Here is an 18,442-nt window from a genome sequence, read left to right as displayed (position 1 = left end):
TTGCACAAATTCGATGCCGTTTCACTTTTCTTTTATTCTTTGCTGCCTGCCCACTCACCCACCCTCGTCTTTCCTGCCACTCATACTCCTATTAATGGTAATCACGAGGATTATTGAATGAAGGGCTCAACACTTTTGATCATGGGTCAAAATATATAGATGAGCAGGTTTGGGTTCACGGAAGGGCCGTGGATTTCGTGATTTCAACACTTGTTGGACCCCCCCTGTGGGTCCTTCTCTCTCACTCACTTGCATCATTATAAACCTCATTAACATTTTTTTAAAAGTTTCTAGGATTTAGGTGTGGATTTGACTAGTTTGCTTTCACAAGGAACAATTATTTATTTATTTATGAAATTCAAGATTTTGAGGACCAAATGAAATATAACGAAGTTGAAACTAAACCTAAAATCTTGCCGTTTCAGCACCTCAAATTGAATCTATTTTCCGGAAAAGACATGATGTTTATGAATAAAAAGTACAGCGTCGGCCCAACTCAACCAAAGGCACTATATGTACTTCAAACCTAATACAACTTCACATGGCGCATGTATGTATGTACTCACAGTGTTTGCCTTATTTTAATGCTAAACTAAAAGCATGGCGTTGGATACTGATATAAAAAGATATTGAGTGAAGACTCTGAAATAGTGCAGATTACAAAAAGAATGAAACAGAGTATTCTCATTCTCTGTGTTCTCCTGTTTTCATAATACTAATAATTACCACCTTTGGTTTTGATACATATATATTTATTGTATATTTTTGAGTGCTGGAAGGAATCAGATGGCCAAAACCGGAGTGTTGAGTTCCGATCCAACGCTGAGAGCGAGAGCGGCGGAATTGAAGAAAGAATTGCAGAGGCTGGTTAAGATTATTGTCGATGATGAGGATTGCAGCGTCCAGACCATCGATCAAGCGAAACATGCTCTTTGTGCTTTGAGAGAGCTTAAGTTCAATACACGATCGTCGGCGACCACTATGACGTCGTCCTTGAAGTTACATGAACAGCTGCCATGTCCTCAAGAGTTTATATGTCCTCTTTCTAAAAAGCTTATGAGAGATCCCGTTGTTTTATCTTCTGGTCAGGTATGAAGCCTAATTCCTTCTTTTAATTTCCATCTTTTATCTGAAAAACAAACTCTGATGTTTATCCTTTGATCTGGGTCTGGGTCCTTGTTTTGTTTGATCTGCAGACATATGAAAGACCCTTCATCGAGAAATGGCTGAAAGCAGGCAATCGGACTTGCCCTCAAACCCAACAAGTTCTTTCCCACACAGTTTTAACTCCGAATCACCTTGTGAGTGAAATGATATCGCAGTGGTGTAAGAGTCAAGGAATTGAATTGCCGGACCCAGTTCAGAACCGTATACAGGAGGGTGTCACCGAAGCAGAGCGTCTCCATTTCTTTTCTTTGCTAGATAAGTTATCGGCGGCCGCGCTTCCTCAACAGAAGGAAGCGGCGAAGGAGCTGCGGTTGTTGACGAAGAACATGCCTTCGTTCCGCTCCCTTTTTGGGGAATCCGAGGACGCCATTCCTCAACTGCTCACCCCACTCTCGGGAACCAAATCCCGCAGTGGTGTTCTTCACACTGATCTCCAGGAAGATGTGATTACAACGCTGTTGAACCTTTCAATCCATGACAGCAACAAGAAACTTGTTGCCGAAACTCCAAAGGTTATCCCTCTTCTTATGGAAGCTCTGAGATTTGGGACTATCGAAACAAAAAGCAATGCAGCTGCTGCCATTTTCACCTTATCTGCTCTTGATTCTAACAAGACGCTTATAGGCAAATCAGGTGCTTTAAAGCCTCTCATTGACCTTCTAGACGAAGGGCATCCATTAGCAATGAAAGATGTTGCTTCTGCAATATTTAACCTATGCATTATCCATGAGAATAAAGCAAGAGCCGTAAGGGATGGTGCAGTAAGTGTCATTTTGAAAAAGATCATGGATGGTGTGCTTGTAAATGAGTTATTGGCTATCCTTGCAATGCTTTCGACTCATCAAAGGGCTGTTGAAGAAATGGGGGAGCTGGGGGCTGTTCCTTGCTTGATTCGCATTGTAAGGGAAAGCACTTGTGAACGAAACAAGGAAAATTGCATTGCGGTCCTCCACACTGTATGTCTTAATGATCGAACCAAATTGAAGGCACTAAGGGAAGAAGAAAATTCCCATGGAACAATATCTAAGCTTGCTCTAGATGGAACAAGTAGAGCCAAGAGAAAGGCTAATTGCATCCTTGACCGATTGAGAAAGGGTGTTAATATTACTCATACCGCATGAGCCATGCATCATAATCTGTAAATTCTGTTACCAAAATCCTGGTGATCGCAGCAGCTTATATCATCATTCCCATTTTTTGTAAATTCTTGCCCTTCATCAGAGTTTTGATTCTCAAACTGTTGTTAAAGAAACACAAATGGAAGATTGTGCGTATGAGATTTTGTTTTGCATTAACTTTGTACCATGTAATTTGTTTTGATCCAAGACCCTTTTTAGCACCTTCTTCATATTTACTTCCACGTACTAAGTATCCCCAAATGCCAAAAACATGGTCTTGTTCACTTCTTTTAAACCTAATTTCAAGCACTAGTTACTTAACCAATGCTTTATGATGCCTAATTTTACATGCGCATAACTTATTGTGAGAAATGCATTAATTGCGTAAAGGGTAAATTACACTAACAGTTACTCAATTTTGATTTCAATGACAATACCACCACTCAACTTTCAAAAAATAACAAATCATCCTACTAACCATTTTCTATTACAGCCGTAATAGAAAAGTGGCATGGCATTTAAACGGTTCCTTGTTGTCATTAACCGGCCAGTTGGAGGGTTAGTTGTGATTTAAACAGCCCCATTTGAGAGCCCTAGTTAGGCAGTAGAACGCGAAGAAGAAAAAATGGAGATACCCTAGCTACGGCCGTTTTGTTCCTTCAAGGTGGAGCCACCACCCAGTTTGCTGGCGACTTCGTTGAATCTTTGTCCGTTTTTTTCTTCTCTTCTTCTCCTCTTTTTTTTTTCTTAACTCTAGTCGACATTGTTCATGGCCTTCTCCAGCCAATCGTCATCACCAAATGACTCCTCTTTGTCTCTTCTCAAATCTCACTTCATATTTCCCAATAAGCCTTCAAACTCTCGAGATTAAGACCTCAAAGCTTCGAACAAGGCTTCAACGGATCTCCACCGTTCACCATCGAATCACCACCATATTCTGACCACATCTCTTCTTTGACCAACCATGACTCTTGATCGCTCGGATCATCAAATTGGTGGCTCGAGTTCTCCAACCCGTAAAACCTGAAATGGGTGTGGGTTTCTTCTCTTTTGATTCTTTTTCTTTTTTAGTTTTTTTTTTTACTTCTCTCTTTTGGTGCAGGCCAATTTGGGATTTTTGTTCTTTTTTTGTTGGTTTGATTTTGGATGCTTGGTATTTGGTATTTTTGTCTTTGATTGAGATTTCATGGGTCTAGAATGTTTAGGGGTTGGGATTTGGTGGTCATGGTGTATTGACAAAGGAGTGACAGTGAGCGATGTTGGCGTGGTGATTAAATGATAGTGGGCTTGTGGAGGTGGTCAACATCGAGGGTGGTGGTGAGGGATCCGAGAGGGATGAAGAAAAATGGTGAAAAAACCCTTCCCTTTTCTCTTTTTGTTTTTGATGTTTAATGGTGGCTTGTGAGAGGGATGACAGGAAAATGCCCAACGTGGCAAGTTAACTGGCCACATCATCTGTCCGTTAGGCTTGTAATGAAAAATATTAATGGGTGATTGATTTGCCACTTTTTGATTTTAGAAGTTGAATGACTGAATTGAAAGTTAAGATGAAAATTGAATGGTTGTTAGTGTAGTTTACCCTTGGGTAAACTTTAAACAACCCTTTATTGATATATATATATATATATATTATTATTATTGTGGGAAGAAAATGAATATAGTAGACTAACATCTTTGGCTTGACGAGGAAATAGGAATAATTAGATTTTGTAATTTTTGCATTGGAAAATCCCAAGGAGAAGAAAAGTTGAAAGCAACCGGGGTTTTATAATATGTAGAATATAACCCTATTTTGGACGCAACAAAAACATCATCATCTGTGTTGACAACAACCCACTCACGTTCTCTTTTACTCTATAAAAGTCTGCCTATTGGAATCATTTGAGTTGGATAGCTTTCAATTACTTTAAATTTTATTTACAATATCAAGGTAAGGGAAAACAATAAATTTGCATATAAATATTTAATACCCAATCCCAAAATGAAAGGAGTGAATTACGAGCATATGGCTGCTAAGTTGTAACTTTTAACACCGACATAATTGCTACATCCATCATTTTTCTTTTAATTTCTTCACCTTTTGACTAACTTTGTGAAACCAGCTTTGCCTCTAGTCAAATTTATCACCCTCTATCTTTCAGGTTGCGAAATTTCTCCACCGACAAGCTGGATAGGATGCTCAACATTTTAATAATTTCTGAATATCAAATAAAAAATTGTACTTGGATTTGCCAAATCCTTTTTTTGACTTTATCCATCACATTACAATTTAACCTGTGATTCACATTCTTGACAATAATAAAATAGCTTCAATTTGATTTTGCTACAAAGAGATTGTATTTTGAGATTTTAAAAAGCAACCCTAATTTTTCAAACCTTTTATTATTATTATGTATAATAGAAAATTAAAAATATATAATAATGGCCTAAAGCAAAACGAAGATACGTAAATGTAAACGATGCATGGTCTTTGGTCTTTTCCTTGGACCATTCATGACAAAAAAATATTGAAAACAATAAGAATCGGAATGGATGCCCACGGCCGAACTCAGTATCATTTTAACTTGGGAGACAACCGGCCTTCCGTAACTTTATATAAAATACCCAAAAGATATACCCGCATGTCAAGTTCTACCTAACACAAATTACAGCATGGCAGCCTTCCAATATTCCTAACAAAGAGCCAACAAGCCTCTCAGGAGCAATGTAAAATATATAAGTTTCTTTCTAATGCCATTGAATAGAACCCATACATGGTATCTGTTAACAGTTAATTGTTGTGAGAATTAACTGTACAATTTCAATGGATCACAAGGCCTTGACCATTGACATGCAGTGGTAAATGGCATGGTGGGATGGCCTTACACACTGAAGCATCCACAAAAATGAACTATGCCCAACATGACAAAAGTACACCAAACAAAAAGGCAGACACCAACCGATGACTTCATACTCTTCATTGCTCTGCTAAGTCTTTGAATGTCCAGCAAAACAGACAAGTTTTCAAAACCTTTAGTTTGTGTTGTATGCCCAACCATGTCCATCTAAATATGCCTGGACTGCTTCCTTTATCGCTAAGTTAGGTACAAGCTGGGAGTGATCGAGCGGTTCACGTGTAACTGGATCGAACTTACCGACCTGATTTCCAGTAAGTCAATGGTTAATGTTGGTGTGAAAAAGAAAAGATACCTAAACCTAAACATAAACATTTCAATATTTACCTTCTGAAGATGTTCAAGGATCACCGTTCTCTCATATGTAACTCCACTTGGAGTAATGACAGGATCACGGAGAATATCAAGTGTGATTTTACAACACAAGTAATCCGGCACCTGAAATTATCTAATGATGTCTCCACAAGAATAAAAAAAAGAAAAGAAAAAGAAACAAAATATATGCAATAAATAAAACACAGGTTCTTACCTCACCAGGGATGTCAGCTTCACCAGCTTCCTTAAACACTCGACTCAGGACCTCCAGTTGCTTCATATGGGAAAGAATAGCTTCATCTGAAAAACTTCCTGGATGAGAATCATCAAGAAAATGTTTTTCTTTAAGTGCAGTTTCACAAGCCTCCCTGCAAATTAGAGGAATGAATTGCATCAACCAACATTAGAACCAATTCTGCATCAAATAATCAATTCCCCTTGAACCAAATGTTTAAACTCACAGGGATGACGTACTTCAAACTTTTCAATTCCCATGAACGCTTGGAAGATGCATGCTCCCATTGCAGGTACTTTGCTTTTGCAAGCTCTTGCCAAATCTCATCTATCATATAACCCTTTGGATTTACTCCCCTTCCAAGATCCAATGCCTTCAAAACCAAATTAAGTCTTTAAAATGAATATGCTGCTAGGAGAACCAGAACAAAAATTCTGCTGAATACATGTTTATCTAGTCCAAAAATCGTATTCCTGTAGGATTTACATATCACGAAGGCAAGCAAACCCTACGATATCTGGCAACAGAACACAATAAAAACTGACTATATATTCCAGGCAAAAGTAACTCCAAAATAAGCACAGGTCAAACATGAAATTCAAGTGAAAGTTGTAAACTATAAAATTCTGCATTCAAGCATCTCAAACATTATTGTTTCATAACCCTGATATGCTAATGCCTAGTTCAATAGCATAAAGCTTATAATGCATTTAATACCATCAATAATCACAAAAGTAAATCCTAAATCAGACTAGAGGAACAAGTTCATACATCTACTATACACAAGTTATTGTGAAAGCTGTACAATATAGGCATATAGACCCTAATAATAGTCCGGTTTGATATTAAGAAAAGCTTCTGCTGGAATTAGTTCATTCCTATTGGACTGTAAAAGTACATATATGTGAGGACCTTGCGACTGGCTTGCAACAGCAACATCAATAATATATTGTCTTTAACAATCTTAACTACAAGAGAATAAAGTAAAGCACTAAATTACTTGATTCCAATACATATAGATTTCCATCCAGTTACCCAAAGAAAACGGCAAAGGTGAACATCAAAATAACACTAAAACTTTTAGGGGTTTCAGTTGCATGTCATTCGTGATTCTTAAGAAACAACAAGATTATCATGTCATCTGTACCTTTTGTAGTTCATTGACCCCTTCGTCTAGTTCTTGCTTCTGGAGCAAGGCAAGTCCCAACGTGCAGTGTGCCTATCATGCAGCAAAACGTAACTAAACCCTGATAGTAACAGCAATAAGGAACTTATAAAGCATAAAACAACTCAAACTGTTCCCTTTTACTAAGAAAAGAATAAATGAAAGTGAACACGACTATGTAGCTAAAGTTTGCAGTAAGAAGGGGTTGGAAAGTTTGAACAAAACAAGACGGTTAAATTTGAAACCTTTACATAATATTTTTTTTCATTTCTTTCAAAAAGAAAGCGGGAGCAGCGGGATTTCCAAAAAGCAACCTACTATTTCCATTAGTTTACAATATTTGGTCATCATTCAATATTGATGATAATTAAAATAAACTTTTAAAAATTAAAGGGAATAAAATATATTCAAAAAAATATATTTCATTTTAAATATAAAATGATATTTTTGTAATTAAATTTGTATTCAGTTGACATGTGAAATTTAAATTAACTCAATTAACGCCTTAAATAATAATATAGATATATATAAAATATTACCAAAAATCACAGTAAAAATCAATATCAAGTGATGACTGACCAACCTTACCAGTGCCAATTCACTTGCTTCTTGTCCATTGTACCCAAATTTCCCGATGTTAATTTCACACCCACATAAAAAAAATGGATATGGTTTTCATTCATTTTCACCCTATTTTTGTTCTTTTCCAATCAAATTGGTTTGGGGATGGAATTAATCAAGTTTCTAATTTAATAAAAAAATGTTAATTCAATTAATTTTTAGTTGATTTAAGATTTATATTAATTAGACTGGTCCAATCAATTTCAATCTAATCAGACGTCATTTTTATGTGGATGCTGAATAATTAAAGTTGCATAGACAGAAAATGGTTAAATATATTTAATATCAAAATTTCAACTCATAATTAAGTAACTATTACCCCTGCTTCTTATTAAATCTTTTCAATGGTTAAATTTTGATTTTTTTAAGAGATTAACTTGTTTAATTTCGAAAGGAACTGAAGAGGTCTTTTTACTGTTTTGTTTATCTTATGTAACAATCTAATGCCAATAATTTTGACGTAAAAAATCAAAAAGAAGAATTCATCCAAATTAGCACCTTACTCAATCAAAGTGTAAGCCTTGAAAGACATTGTAAAGATGTAGAGATTTTTAAGACAGAAAGTCTATTTAATACCATGCCTTTGCCAAGATGGGAACCACCGGAGGAAGGCAAGGTGAAGCTAAATTCTGATGGCTCAGTCTATATGAAAACGATGCAAGGAAAAGCAGGTGGTGTGATAAGGAACCATAGAGGAGATTGGCTAATGGGCTACATCCGTTTCGTAGGAGTTTGCTCCATTGATCAGGCGGAGCTGTGGGCAATTAGCGATGGACTGGCGGTAGCGTGGGGACTTGGCTACAGGAAAGTGATGGTGAAATCTGATCATTTGTCAATGATCAATATAGCAAGAACGACTGAAGCCAGAGATAACGACTTAAATTAATTGGAGAGATGCATTCATGTGATTGAGATCCCTCCACATAACTTAGGTTCAAGTCGATTTAACGATCAATGTCAGTGATTAGAGAAGAAAGCTGTTTGGATTTTGATTCGCAAATTTGTGTCGTTGAATATTGTTTCATAAAACAATGAATTGTAAAAGAGAAGATGAATGAGAGTTTCTGATTGGCGCATGCAATGCAAACAAGGAAGGCTATATAGAAGCGATCTTAACAGCGCCCAATGACAACTTTCAAATAGTTTAGTAACCATTTTGTGACATTTTAAAGTTAAAAGATCAAAACATAAATTTATTAATAGTTTAGTGATTTGGGTGTAGTTTACCCAAAGAATAAAGTAAAAAAAAACCGACAATAAGCTTTTAAAAGAAAGTAATTGGGTAAAAGAATAAGGGAGAATATTTGATGCACCGCCGGTGTATAAGTCTCATACATTATCAGTTAATAATAAGATGACACATTATCACTTGTATAAAACAAAAAAAATATTGAATGGTTTAAAATAAATATAAATAACTTTATTTCAAAAATAAATATTAATTATAAACATAAATAAATACAAAACATCAAATCCAAAATTTGAAATCTAAAACTCAAAATTTAAAACCTAGAACATGAAAAAATATTTATAATTAACATTTAATTATGTTTAATAAAGTTAATAATTTTTATTTTCAAGCACTTCAATTTTTTTATTTTACACTAATGATGATGTGTCATTTTATTATTAATTGAAGGTGCATGAGACGGTGCAAAAATAAAATAATTCAAAAATAAAATAATTCAAATGCAAAATAGTATATGGTTAAATTCTGCCATTATTTCCTATACTTTAGAAAGGTTATGGATTTAATTCTTGTACTTTTATTTGATCATTTTAGTCCTTATACTTTTCAAATTTTAAAATTTCAATCCCTATGAAACAATGATTGTTAAATTCATTAAGTAAAGTTCACTATTTCTAATCATGTCATTTATTATTTTCACATATTACTCACTAAAAATCTAGTTAATAGATTAAAAAGTATCATTTAAGTCAATATTGGAATTTCAAAATCACAAAGTATAGGAACTTAGAAAGATCCAATTGGAGAAAATGGATTAAATCTATAATTGTACGGATAGTACAGATTAGTAATTGAATTTAACCAAACATATTTAATTGTTATTGTTTGGGTCAAGACTAAAATTTCAAAAATTAAAAAGTACAGGGACTAAATGTGGCCAATTCAAAAAGTACAAGAACTGATATTAAACAAATAAAAATACAAAGATCAAATCTAAAACTTTTGCAAAATACAGTAACTAATAAAAAAATTTAACATATATATGCGCAAATTTACAATCACATTGTTTTGCTAGCATCTAAACAAGTGGCTCCTTTTCTGTGGAACAAGAAGTTCCAGAGAAAAGACTTGAATCTGTCAAAGAAGAAGATTCCAAAGGGAAAGGTAAATCCAATTTTAAATAGTTTATCTCTTCCCGGCCGTGATGATGATCAACATTGGAATCATTTTGCTTTGGCAATGGCATAATCTGCTCTAACTGCATAGCAACTTCTTTCATTGTTGGCCGCTTCTTTCCGCTCAAGCTCAAGCATCGGTATGCAAGTTTAGCTACCATCATTAGCTCCTCAACTTTTGCCTGTTTCTCCACTCGACCATCAATAATTTCCAACACTCTGTTTTCTTCCATTGATGCAATGAAGTGTGTGGCCAAACTTCTACTTTTATCTGCCATTTTTAGAGATAAAATTGGCTTTTCACCTGTTAGTAACTCCACCAAGACAACTCCAAAGCTGTAGACATCACTTTTTTCTGTAAATTGACTTGATTGAAAATACTCCGGGTCTAGGTACCCAAATGTACCTTGCACGTGTGGTCAAGTGAGTTTGATCGACAGAAATCGATCTTGATGTCCCAAAATCTGAAACCTTTGCCTTGAACTTTTCATCTAACAAGATATTCGTGGACTTGATGTCTCGATGATAAATTGGAATGGAGGCCGAAAAATGCAAATACGAAATGGCTTCTGCGGTTTCTTTGGCAATTCTTAGTCGTGTTCCCCATGGTAATGGGAACTCCTCACTTTGGTCATGCAGATATTGAAAAAGTGTACCATTGGGAATGAATTCATAAACCAGTAATGGAACCTCAGTCTCCAAACAACATCCTAATAGTTTGACGACATTTCTATGATTAATTTGAGAAAGGATGACAACTTCATTAATGAACTCTTCAACTGTCTCTGCAACCATTGCTTTGGACTTTTTAACTGCAACGATTCTCCCATCAACCAGCATTCCTTTGTAAACAGTACCTTGTCCGCCTTGCCCGAGCACTCTATTCTTGTTGAAATTATCAGTTGCTTTATCCAACTCCTTGGAGGTAAATATCTTGGTTTTCTCCAAGCTTCCTTTGTGTGAAAACATTTGTTGTTGTAATAAGAATCCGCCACTACGTTTAAAGAACTTTTCCTTGAGCTTCACTTCCCTCCTCTTCTTTAAAAACTTGTACAACAACCATCCACCAACCACCAAGCAAAGAATTCCAAAACCTAGACCTAGACCTAAAACAAGAATATCAAGAATGTTGAATTAGGTACGTAATCAACAATTCAAAAGGCTTAAATAAATAGGTTGAACACCCCAAAATCTACTGTGATTTGCATACAATAATTACATCCTATTTATTAGCTATTTAAATACCATATGTGGCATTAATGTTAAATTACCTGGCAGTGATCTTAAATCACCAAGAGTGATCAGATCACTCCATTGTTGGGGTGGTACGAATCCCATACCCAAAAATGTGAGAAAGTTGTATCACGAGGAAGAGTGATGCGCAAAATTGTTTAACGACGAAATTTGATGTTGATCGAAATATGTTTCTCTAAATTTCATAAACAGATATCCATTTTTGGTAATCATCTATAGACGACCATTTATGTGATGATGTTAATTACCTAAAGCAATAATCCAAGTTCTGCTTCCTTCACACACAAAGTGCCCTGGTTTATTCACACAAGTGTCGTCCCCACATCGTCTCTTGTCCTCCAGGCATTCATCAATATCTAAACAATAATTCCGATATTAGAAACAAATTTAAGAAAGAGTCGGCTGATTTTAGGTAGCATGCATCCATGAAGATATAATCAAACATGAGATGGATGAGAAGAGAATTTTATTCTCCTTTTACCATGACATCCATAAGGAAGATATGGATTCCCCCAATAACCATAACTGCAATAAAGTCGCCCTGAGTAATTACTTGTGCCGTAATCTTCAGGGGGTAGTGACCAATCAAGCAAAGCTGGAACATACTCCGTATTTTGCAAACGGGAGGAGTTTTCTATACTAAAGTCAAACCACTGTTGATCTACCAGGAAGGCTAGCTGGCATCCTTCAGGCTCATTTCTCTCAAATGTGGCATTAAATGTTTTCAGATCAGATGGTATGACAGTCTCACAGCATGTACCACTGTTGCAAGTTTTATCAGGGCCAGGACTTCCAAAGAGTGTGTCGCCATTAATACAATCTGATTCACACCCAACAATTGTGGGATTAATTCCTGCCATTAAAGCTCTGTTGTTGCATCCTGCAGCTACGAATTTGTTTCTCGTCTCTGAATAGAAGAAAGGGCTGCCTGTTAAATTCACCCTTTGCTCGGTTTCCCTGGGTGAACAATTCTTAGAAATTACTGGACTCTTCACGCGAACGAACTCAATGCTAGTATACTCGGGAACATAAGAAAAATTCAAGACCTCCATATTTATCTTTTTCACTAAAGTTGTTGGAGGGCTCAAAGTTTCATTGCAAAGCACCTCAAACCACGAATCCCGGTAACAATCGGGTCCAATTCCAAAAGGGTAAGGGACCCTAACCTGTCCGCAGGTGTCGTTACACCCAGGTTTTGCTATAGGAATAGCTGTAGAATTAGATGCTAATGCTACTTTGGTAAGTAGCAAAACCAAGAAAATGAATATTAAAGCAAATCTCATTATCATTTTTGCTTCTTTTCTTCCTATTTTGGACCATTTAACTCTATTTTATAGGGAAAGTAGGAAAAACCAAGGATGTTTCTCTGCACTTTCAATGGTCAATTTTAATTTCTTTTAAATTTAAGGTAAATTACAGAAATAATTTAATCAACCCTTTAAATTTATTTTATTGGAACTAAAATTTGGTGCGTTTAAGTAAGTCACCTATGGTATGCCTCTTATTTTGTAGTAGAACATATGTGTCTTCTTAAAGTAGTATTTAGTGTACACAAACAGGGCATTTGATTGGTTTTTTTTAAAGGAGACAATACCATTCCTTATTCCATATTTATCATAAGATTAATATTTATCTTGGCCAAAAATTTCTACTACTTGTACAAAAAAAATCCAACATAGTGTTATAATTTTTGTTCTAGAACGTGGGCCCAACTAAGATGCATTTCGGGCTAGTCTTTAGAAAACAAAATTGGAAAAATAAGACCATACATCGTTTACTTCTACTAATTATTTTATTAGTCTTTATTTTGACATTTTTGGATTTTAGTGAAGTTATAAATGAATAATGAGGGACAAAAACAAACCCTTTCTATATGAATTTGTACATTTTGATGCACTTCAAGATTAATTTTCTTTTTGTTCTTACACAATAGTCATTCCATCATAATTCTCTTCCGAATCAGCAATTTTTTTCTTTTTATTTGCTGCCACTTTGAAGTTAATGTTGTATTTTCCCAGGCTTAGTCATAGTAACTATAACCACAACTCTTAAAATATATCTGATGAGGATCAAAATGTTTTTGCTATACCAATCTCACTAAAATAAAATTACAATGTTTTTGCCTAGCAACGCTCTTCTCATTCACTCCATGCGTCTTCTCTCTTTTCAATTTATAGATTTATTTTGTGAATATTTTTGTTGCCCTCACAAGTTGTAATAGAAAGATGACGGTGCCTATCATCGTTGAAACACCACCAACCACCGACAGTTTCTTTTAGAAAGTGAGTAGCTCTTCATTGACTTTTTAATCTATTTCTATTTTGAGAGTTTCAGAATAATAAATGATTTCACGAGTCGGTTTGGACTAATGTTGTCTTAAGTTCTATACTCTCTTTTTTTCCATTGTTTAATAAGTTTTCACTTTTAGAAGTTTTTATCCACTCTTATAGTATGTTTTTTAGTCTTACTTATGCATGTAGTCTTATTTTTGCAAGTGGTTTTAAGGTTGATTTTGTTACCATCCTCTCTGATTTGGTGGATGCTTGGTTCTTTTGCTGATTTATGCCAGCCTTTTTGGACCATCCGAGGCTAATTTCTTTATTGTATTAAGTGTTTGCAATCACTTCTAATATGTTATACTTAAGTTGTGACAGAGTCAACCGTCAACGTGTCATAATGTTCTATTGATTCTAAAGCTTTTGTTGTGTTGATGGAATTTGTCCTTCAACACATGTAAAGAGTGTTTTTTTTTCTCTAAATTATATGATCTCATTTATTGAATTCAAAAATTATAAAATAAGATAATACTGAATTTTAAAAAGAAACATAAATATTCCAAAAATAAATCAATATCCATGCCACTAGCTCAAGAGAACATCCACCAACCCCATCCATCGCCAAAAGGATCTAAACAATAATATAAATATAATTCTTCAAATATTTCATTTAATTTGCATGTCAAAGTTAAAATGTCTATACACCTATAATCCTTTTTTTTATTATAATATTTTACATATATATATATAAGTAATTTCAATAAGTTACTTTAGATAAAAATTCAGAATCTCAATATCATTTAAATTAAAACTGATTTTTCGATGTATGATAATATAAATTTTAGTAATTTAAATTAAGATCACTGGTTAAATTTAAAATTTATTACCAAAATGTTCTTTAAAATTTTAATACATTTTAAATAGTGAAACAATCTTCCATACCAGCTTGAACAAGCAAAATCACACCATTACGAAGGACCGACGAGATTCTTGAAAGAATGAACTATCTACTTCTATGGTACATAAGCTAAAGCTAAAGCTGTATATATGTAAATGATCCCCCCAAAAGTTTCAAGACAGAGTAGACACTTGATCCTTGTTATCTTCAGAAATGTTTAGCAGCAATTCTCGAACTCGATTCGCAAGACCCGACGTTTCCTGGTCTACCTTTAGGGTCCGCCGATGCAAACTCTGTAAAACTTGCAGTAGGTCATATTTACTCCCATGAAAGGGCACTCCAGATTTTGCATATGTAAGTAAATAAGTAAACAAATTAAGCATACCTCAGAAGTCCACAAGCAATCACCTGCTTTACGGGGGATTATGTGAATATGTGTCTGAAATTTAATATCATAAACAAACCACTCAAAATTATCGTCTAAATCAGTATAGGCGTTATTTAAACTAATCTTCTAGGAAAAACCAGATGTAATTAGTTTCAGTACGAAAAAGGCAATTAGTTGCTCTAATAGGACTAATCCTATTAGAGTACTCTCGAACTTGGCGTATGTTTGACCAATTCGAGGTAAAAAAAGGGTTGCTCCCTCGGCAAAACTGGGATAAAGTAGGGTCAAAACATCACAATTCAAGATAAATTCATGTGGAAGTGGGATCTCTTTTAGTTGCCATGAAACATAAACTGCCTTTCTCTACCTACTCTAGACACAAGCATCACACCAAAAAGTAGAGACTGGCAACTTACATGAAATACAACTTGACCAGCAGCTACACCATTGTTAACCAACAAGTTGAATGAATCTGCACATTGGAGCTTGGAAGTTAATTCCAAGACGTATTAAGTACATTGTCCTCCACATTAAATAACAGATATTTAACAAAAACTAGAAAGTTGGTAAACAAGGTGACCGTTGATAAATTAATTTTCCTCAAAGAAACACTAAATGGTAGTGTGATCTAGCTCCCAGAGAACTATGAGAAATGAACGAGTAAAAAAGTAGTTTTAAATTACTATAAAGTCTGTATCAGAATTTCATATGAGAATGCTCCAAGAAGAGAAAATGCAGCTGTAAACAGGGAAAATATCATAAATTTGTTCAGTTAGTCAAATCTAATTACATTAAATCAAGACTTTCTTTAACAAAGTAATTCCAGTCATGGTTGTTTTCTGGATTGAACAAAGCTGCATCAAAATAAACCTCAAGCAGACATGTAGTAACAGAAAACAGCTGCTTCATGTGCAAATCAACACTTGCTAAGATACTTATATCTATACATGTACTTATCAAAGTGGTGAAATTTATATATTTCGATCATCCATATTTCCAAAATAATTTTTACAAAGAATGAACGAGGATGAACAAACAAATACAGAGCAGTTGTTTCTTTTAGTGGCTTCAGCTAGTGTCAATCTTCTAACCCTATATAAAATATAACATATAGCTTAAGGTCATGGTTTTACAAAAGCGCATTTCAAAAGCCAAAAATTTTAAGTAAAATTGATTGCAAATTTAACATGTATTAAGATACGTAGTCTAAAAACTTCAAAGAAAACTGAGATGTTTAGATTATAGTTGCAATAGACACACTTCAGCACATACCAGCACCAGTAACTTTGATGATTGCATTGCTAATAAAAGGCACTTTTGAACACATCGCAGCTACCACCTGAATGCTCCTCAAAATACACATAAAAGATAGACCAAAAACATGATTTACTCTAAGAACATTCTCAAACAATCTTAAATTTGCAAAGCATGATACTTGGTCCACAACATTTTCAATACATATATGCAGCCAGAGCACATAAATAGATGCATGTTAAAATCTTCTTTTGCATAAACCTAGAACAAAAGCCAAACTAATAGTTTTAGATTTTAGCTTTAAAAAGTTAATGGAGGTTGGGCTAACATGGATGCTACCTGCGACAAGAAATTATTACACTTTCTAAAATCAAAGTGCAAAATCTGTCATGAGATTAAACAATGGACAATTTGTCATCGCTTATTCTTCTCAAACATTTTTTTTTTACCCACATGCAAATGTTAAGACTTTTATCTGCTCACCAATAAGTACACAAGTCTTTATCCAATCAAAATTTCTATGCAAAATGTTCAGTAATAATGAAAAGTTATCACAACTGCTTGAAGAAACTATGTCTAGCAAACTTACAGATGGCGGAGTTGTGTCCAGGGAAGGAAAATGAGACTTTGGGATAATAAGAGAGTGCCTAGGAAACAAAAATAAAGTTCAACATTCAACGATTAGCTCTAATGTTAGTTCAACATACCGAGCACATAATATGGAGTGATAAAGAGAGAAATTATCCCGTTATTGTCAGCAGACCTTTTAGACTCAACAACTTAGATTAGTAGAGTAACACACTAACGCATGCTTCTTAGAATACATTTTTTTTAAGAAAAAGCAAAAATATTCAATTCGAAAAAGAACGTGACATATAATAGTAATTTTGTGAATTCAAAATATGCACATAACTTAGCTGCAGCTGGCAGATAAACCACACATTTTTGGCAAGTGCCACATTTACCAATATAAAATATAGACCATGGTTTTTGCTTTTCCTTGGTATTCACATTGAAGTCAAATGCCAGCTTCTTAGAAAGTGAAAACCGCATCTACCTTCCTTTCCCAATAATACCTGCCCTTGATTTGTATTTTCCAACTACTGCTACTATCTTACCAAATAGGCAATCATAAAATTGGATTAATTTCACTTACAAGTTACAACTTCAATCTCATTCTCACCTATATACAAAACTAGTAGAGATGGCAGTCTAAAAAACAAAATAGACTTGCAGATAATAAAATTTGAACCCAAACTTGTTATATGGCACTTTTAAGAACCATTTTATGAACTAATTGAACTAACCCAGAGTTAAAAATTTATCATATCATTGCTCTCTGTACTTTGCGTTGAGTCCATAATTTAAAAGTATATTGCTATTCATTAACGAAGTTACCATTTTTGTTTTTTTTGAAGTATTATTATATTTTGATAACTGAAGGTAGGGAAGGGGTTGCTAGGGATTGAAACCAAGCTCTCATGCTAACTCAAATGCTCTTGTAATTAGGCGGAGAAGTTGTTGGTTAGGCAAGTTAGTTTTGAGATAGTAAAAATCAAATCGTTTGCAATAACTATAGGAAGGATGATACCTTACCCAGGACTCAAAGGTCTGGTATCCAATATACACAAGCACATATCATCTTCATACAGCTGTTCAAATGAAACGTAAATATGAAAATAGAAATTTGGAGAATTAAGGTGAAAAGGTAAGTAAATGTAGAAGAAAGAGCAAGTGAGAGAAAGAGTTAAAAAGGTGATGATACCTTGAAAGCCGGGGAATCACCGCGAATAATTTGACAGAAAACGCAGTCGTGTGGAAAGGTTTCCTTGCTCTGAGGAGCGCAAGCGGAAGGAGAAACGATGGAGGAGAGGGATGGAACGGAAGGCGAACGGAAGGGGCAAAGATGAGAATAGAGAATGGCCAATCTCCGAGCCTCCATTTGAAACTTGGGTTTGGCTATGGCATCTGGAATTCGATGTTGTGAGAGGTAGGGGTGGATTATGGAGGTCGCTGCCGGTTGTTGGGTTGGCTTATCCGCATCCCCAGCCAGCTACCCAGGCAGCCACGTGAGATTTTGTGACTCTTGTTTTTCTACCAGTCCTTTTTTTTTCCTTGGTTTTTTCTATTTATATGAATATATAATTAACAGCTTTTTTAAAAAAATGATAATAAAATTGGAATTTTGTGCTTCACGTGAACATACAAACAAAACAAAAACAGAAATATTTCATTCAGGACCTCACCTCACCCATGATTATATATTTATATAAAGCAGCTCCATAAATTTACAATAATCAATTTTCAATTTTATTATTTCAATACTATTTAATTGATTCATTATGTTTTAAATTTAAATCTTATAAAATAAAGTATTTTTTTAACTAAAATGATGCAATCATATAGATATACTAACTGACCCTGCCTCTTCGTATAGACCGTAATGCTAGAATATATGCATCAGCAATGTCTTCTTCCTAAAACCTTTTGGAC

At 34.7% G+C, this 18,442-nt stretch overlaps 4 protein-coding genes across 6 annotated transcripts; 1 reads left to right on the top strand and 3 right to left on the bottom strand.

Moving 5' to 3' along the window:
* Positions 1-329: 329 nt before the first annotated feature.
* Positions 330-2,462, top strand: LOC105803328 (U-box domain-containing protein 9). Of its 3 annotated transcripts, none has more exons than XM_012635451.2 (3): positions 330-554; positions 780-1,089; positions 1,197-2,462. In XM_012635451.2, exons 1-3 carry the CDS (start codon positions 514-516, stop codon positions 2,286-2,288), a joined length of 1,443 nt encoding a protein of 480 aa, XP_012490905.1. In that variant the 5' UTR covers positions 330-513; the 3' UTR covers positions 2,289-2,462. The 3 variants fall into 3 exon arrangements, with proteins under 3 accessions (XP_012490905.1, XP_052478948.1, XP_012490906.1); XM_052622988.1 differs by having other exon boundaries at positions 333-550; XM_012635452.2 differs by having other exon boundaries at positions 538-678.
* Positions 2,463-4,720: 2,258 nt separating this feature from the next.
* LOC105803330 (E3 ubiquitin-protein ligase CHIP) lies at positions 4,721-7,511 on the bottom strand. Its single transcript, XM_052623685.1, has 7 exons — positions 7,497-7,511; positions 6,877-6,948; positions 6,242-6,246; positions 5,969-6,121; positions 5,709-5,862; positions 5,507-5,617; positions 4,721-5,423 (listed from the first exon to the last, which is right to left on the bottom strand). Exons 1-7 carry the CDS (start codon positions 7,509-7,511, stop codon positions 5,298-5,300), a joined length of 636 nt encoding a protein of 211 aa, XP_052479645.1. The 3' UTR covers positions 4,721-5,297.
* A 2,244-nt stretch (positions 7,512-9,755) lies between these two features.
* On the bottom strand, positions 9,756-12,422 carry LOC105803327 (wall-associated receptor kinase-like 22). Its single transcript, XM_052623234.1, is given in 4 exon segments — positions 9,756-10,296; positions 10,298-10,985; positions 11,382-11,489; positions 11,615-12,422. Coding segments are annotated over 4 exon segments (2,118 nt in total). The 3' UTR covers positions 9,756-9,782.
* A 1,851-nt stretch (positions 12,423-14,273) lies between these two features.
* Positions 14,274-18,062, bottom strand: LOC105803329 (adenylylsulfatase HINT3). Its single transcript, XM_012635453.2, has 7 exons — positions 17,715-18,062; positions 17,546-17,601; positions 16,539-16,596; positions 15,968-16,034; positions 15,112-15,167; positions 14,693-14,746; positions 14,274-14,600 (listed from the first exon to the last, which is right to left on the bottom strand). The coding sequence occupies exons 1-7, from the start codon at positions 17,889-17,891 to the stop codon at positions 14,481-14,483; spliced, it is 588 nt and encodes a 195-aa protein (XP_012490907.1). The 5' UTR covers positions 17,892-18,062; the 3' UTR covers positions 14,274-14,480.
* Positions 18,063-18,442: the final 380 nt, after the last annotated feature.

Source organism: Gossypium raimondii, chromosome 11, assembly GCF_025698545.1.
Source record: "Gossypium raimondii isolate GPD5lz chromosome 11, ASM2569854v1, whole genome shotgun sequence".
Classification (NCBI taxonomy): domain Eukaryota; kingdom Viridiplantae; phylum Streptophyta; class Magnoliopsida; order Malvales; family Malvaceae; genus Gossypium; species Gossypium raimondii.
The sequence above is the reverse complement of the archived record's forward strand: the minus strand, read 5'-3'. Positions and strand labels throughout refer to the sequence as shown.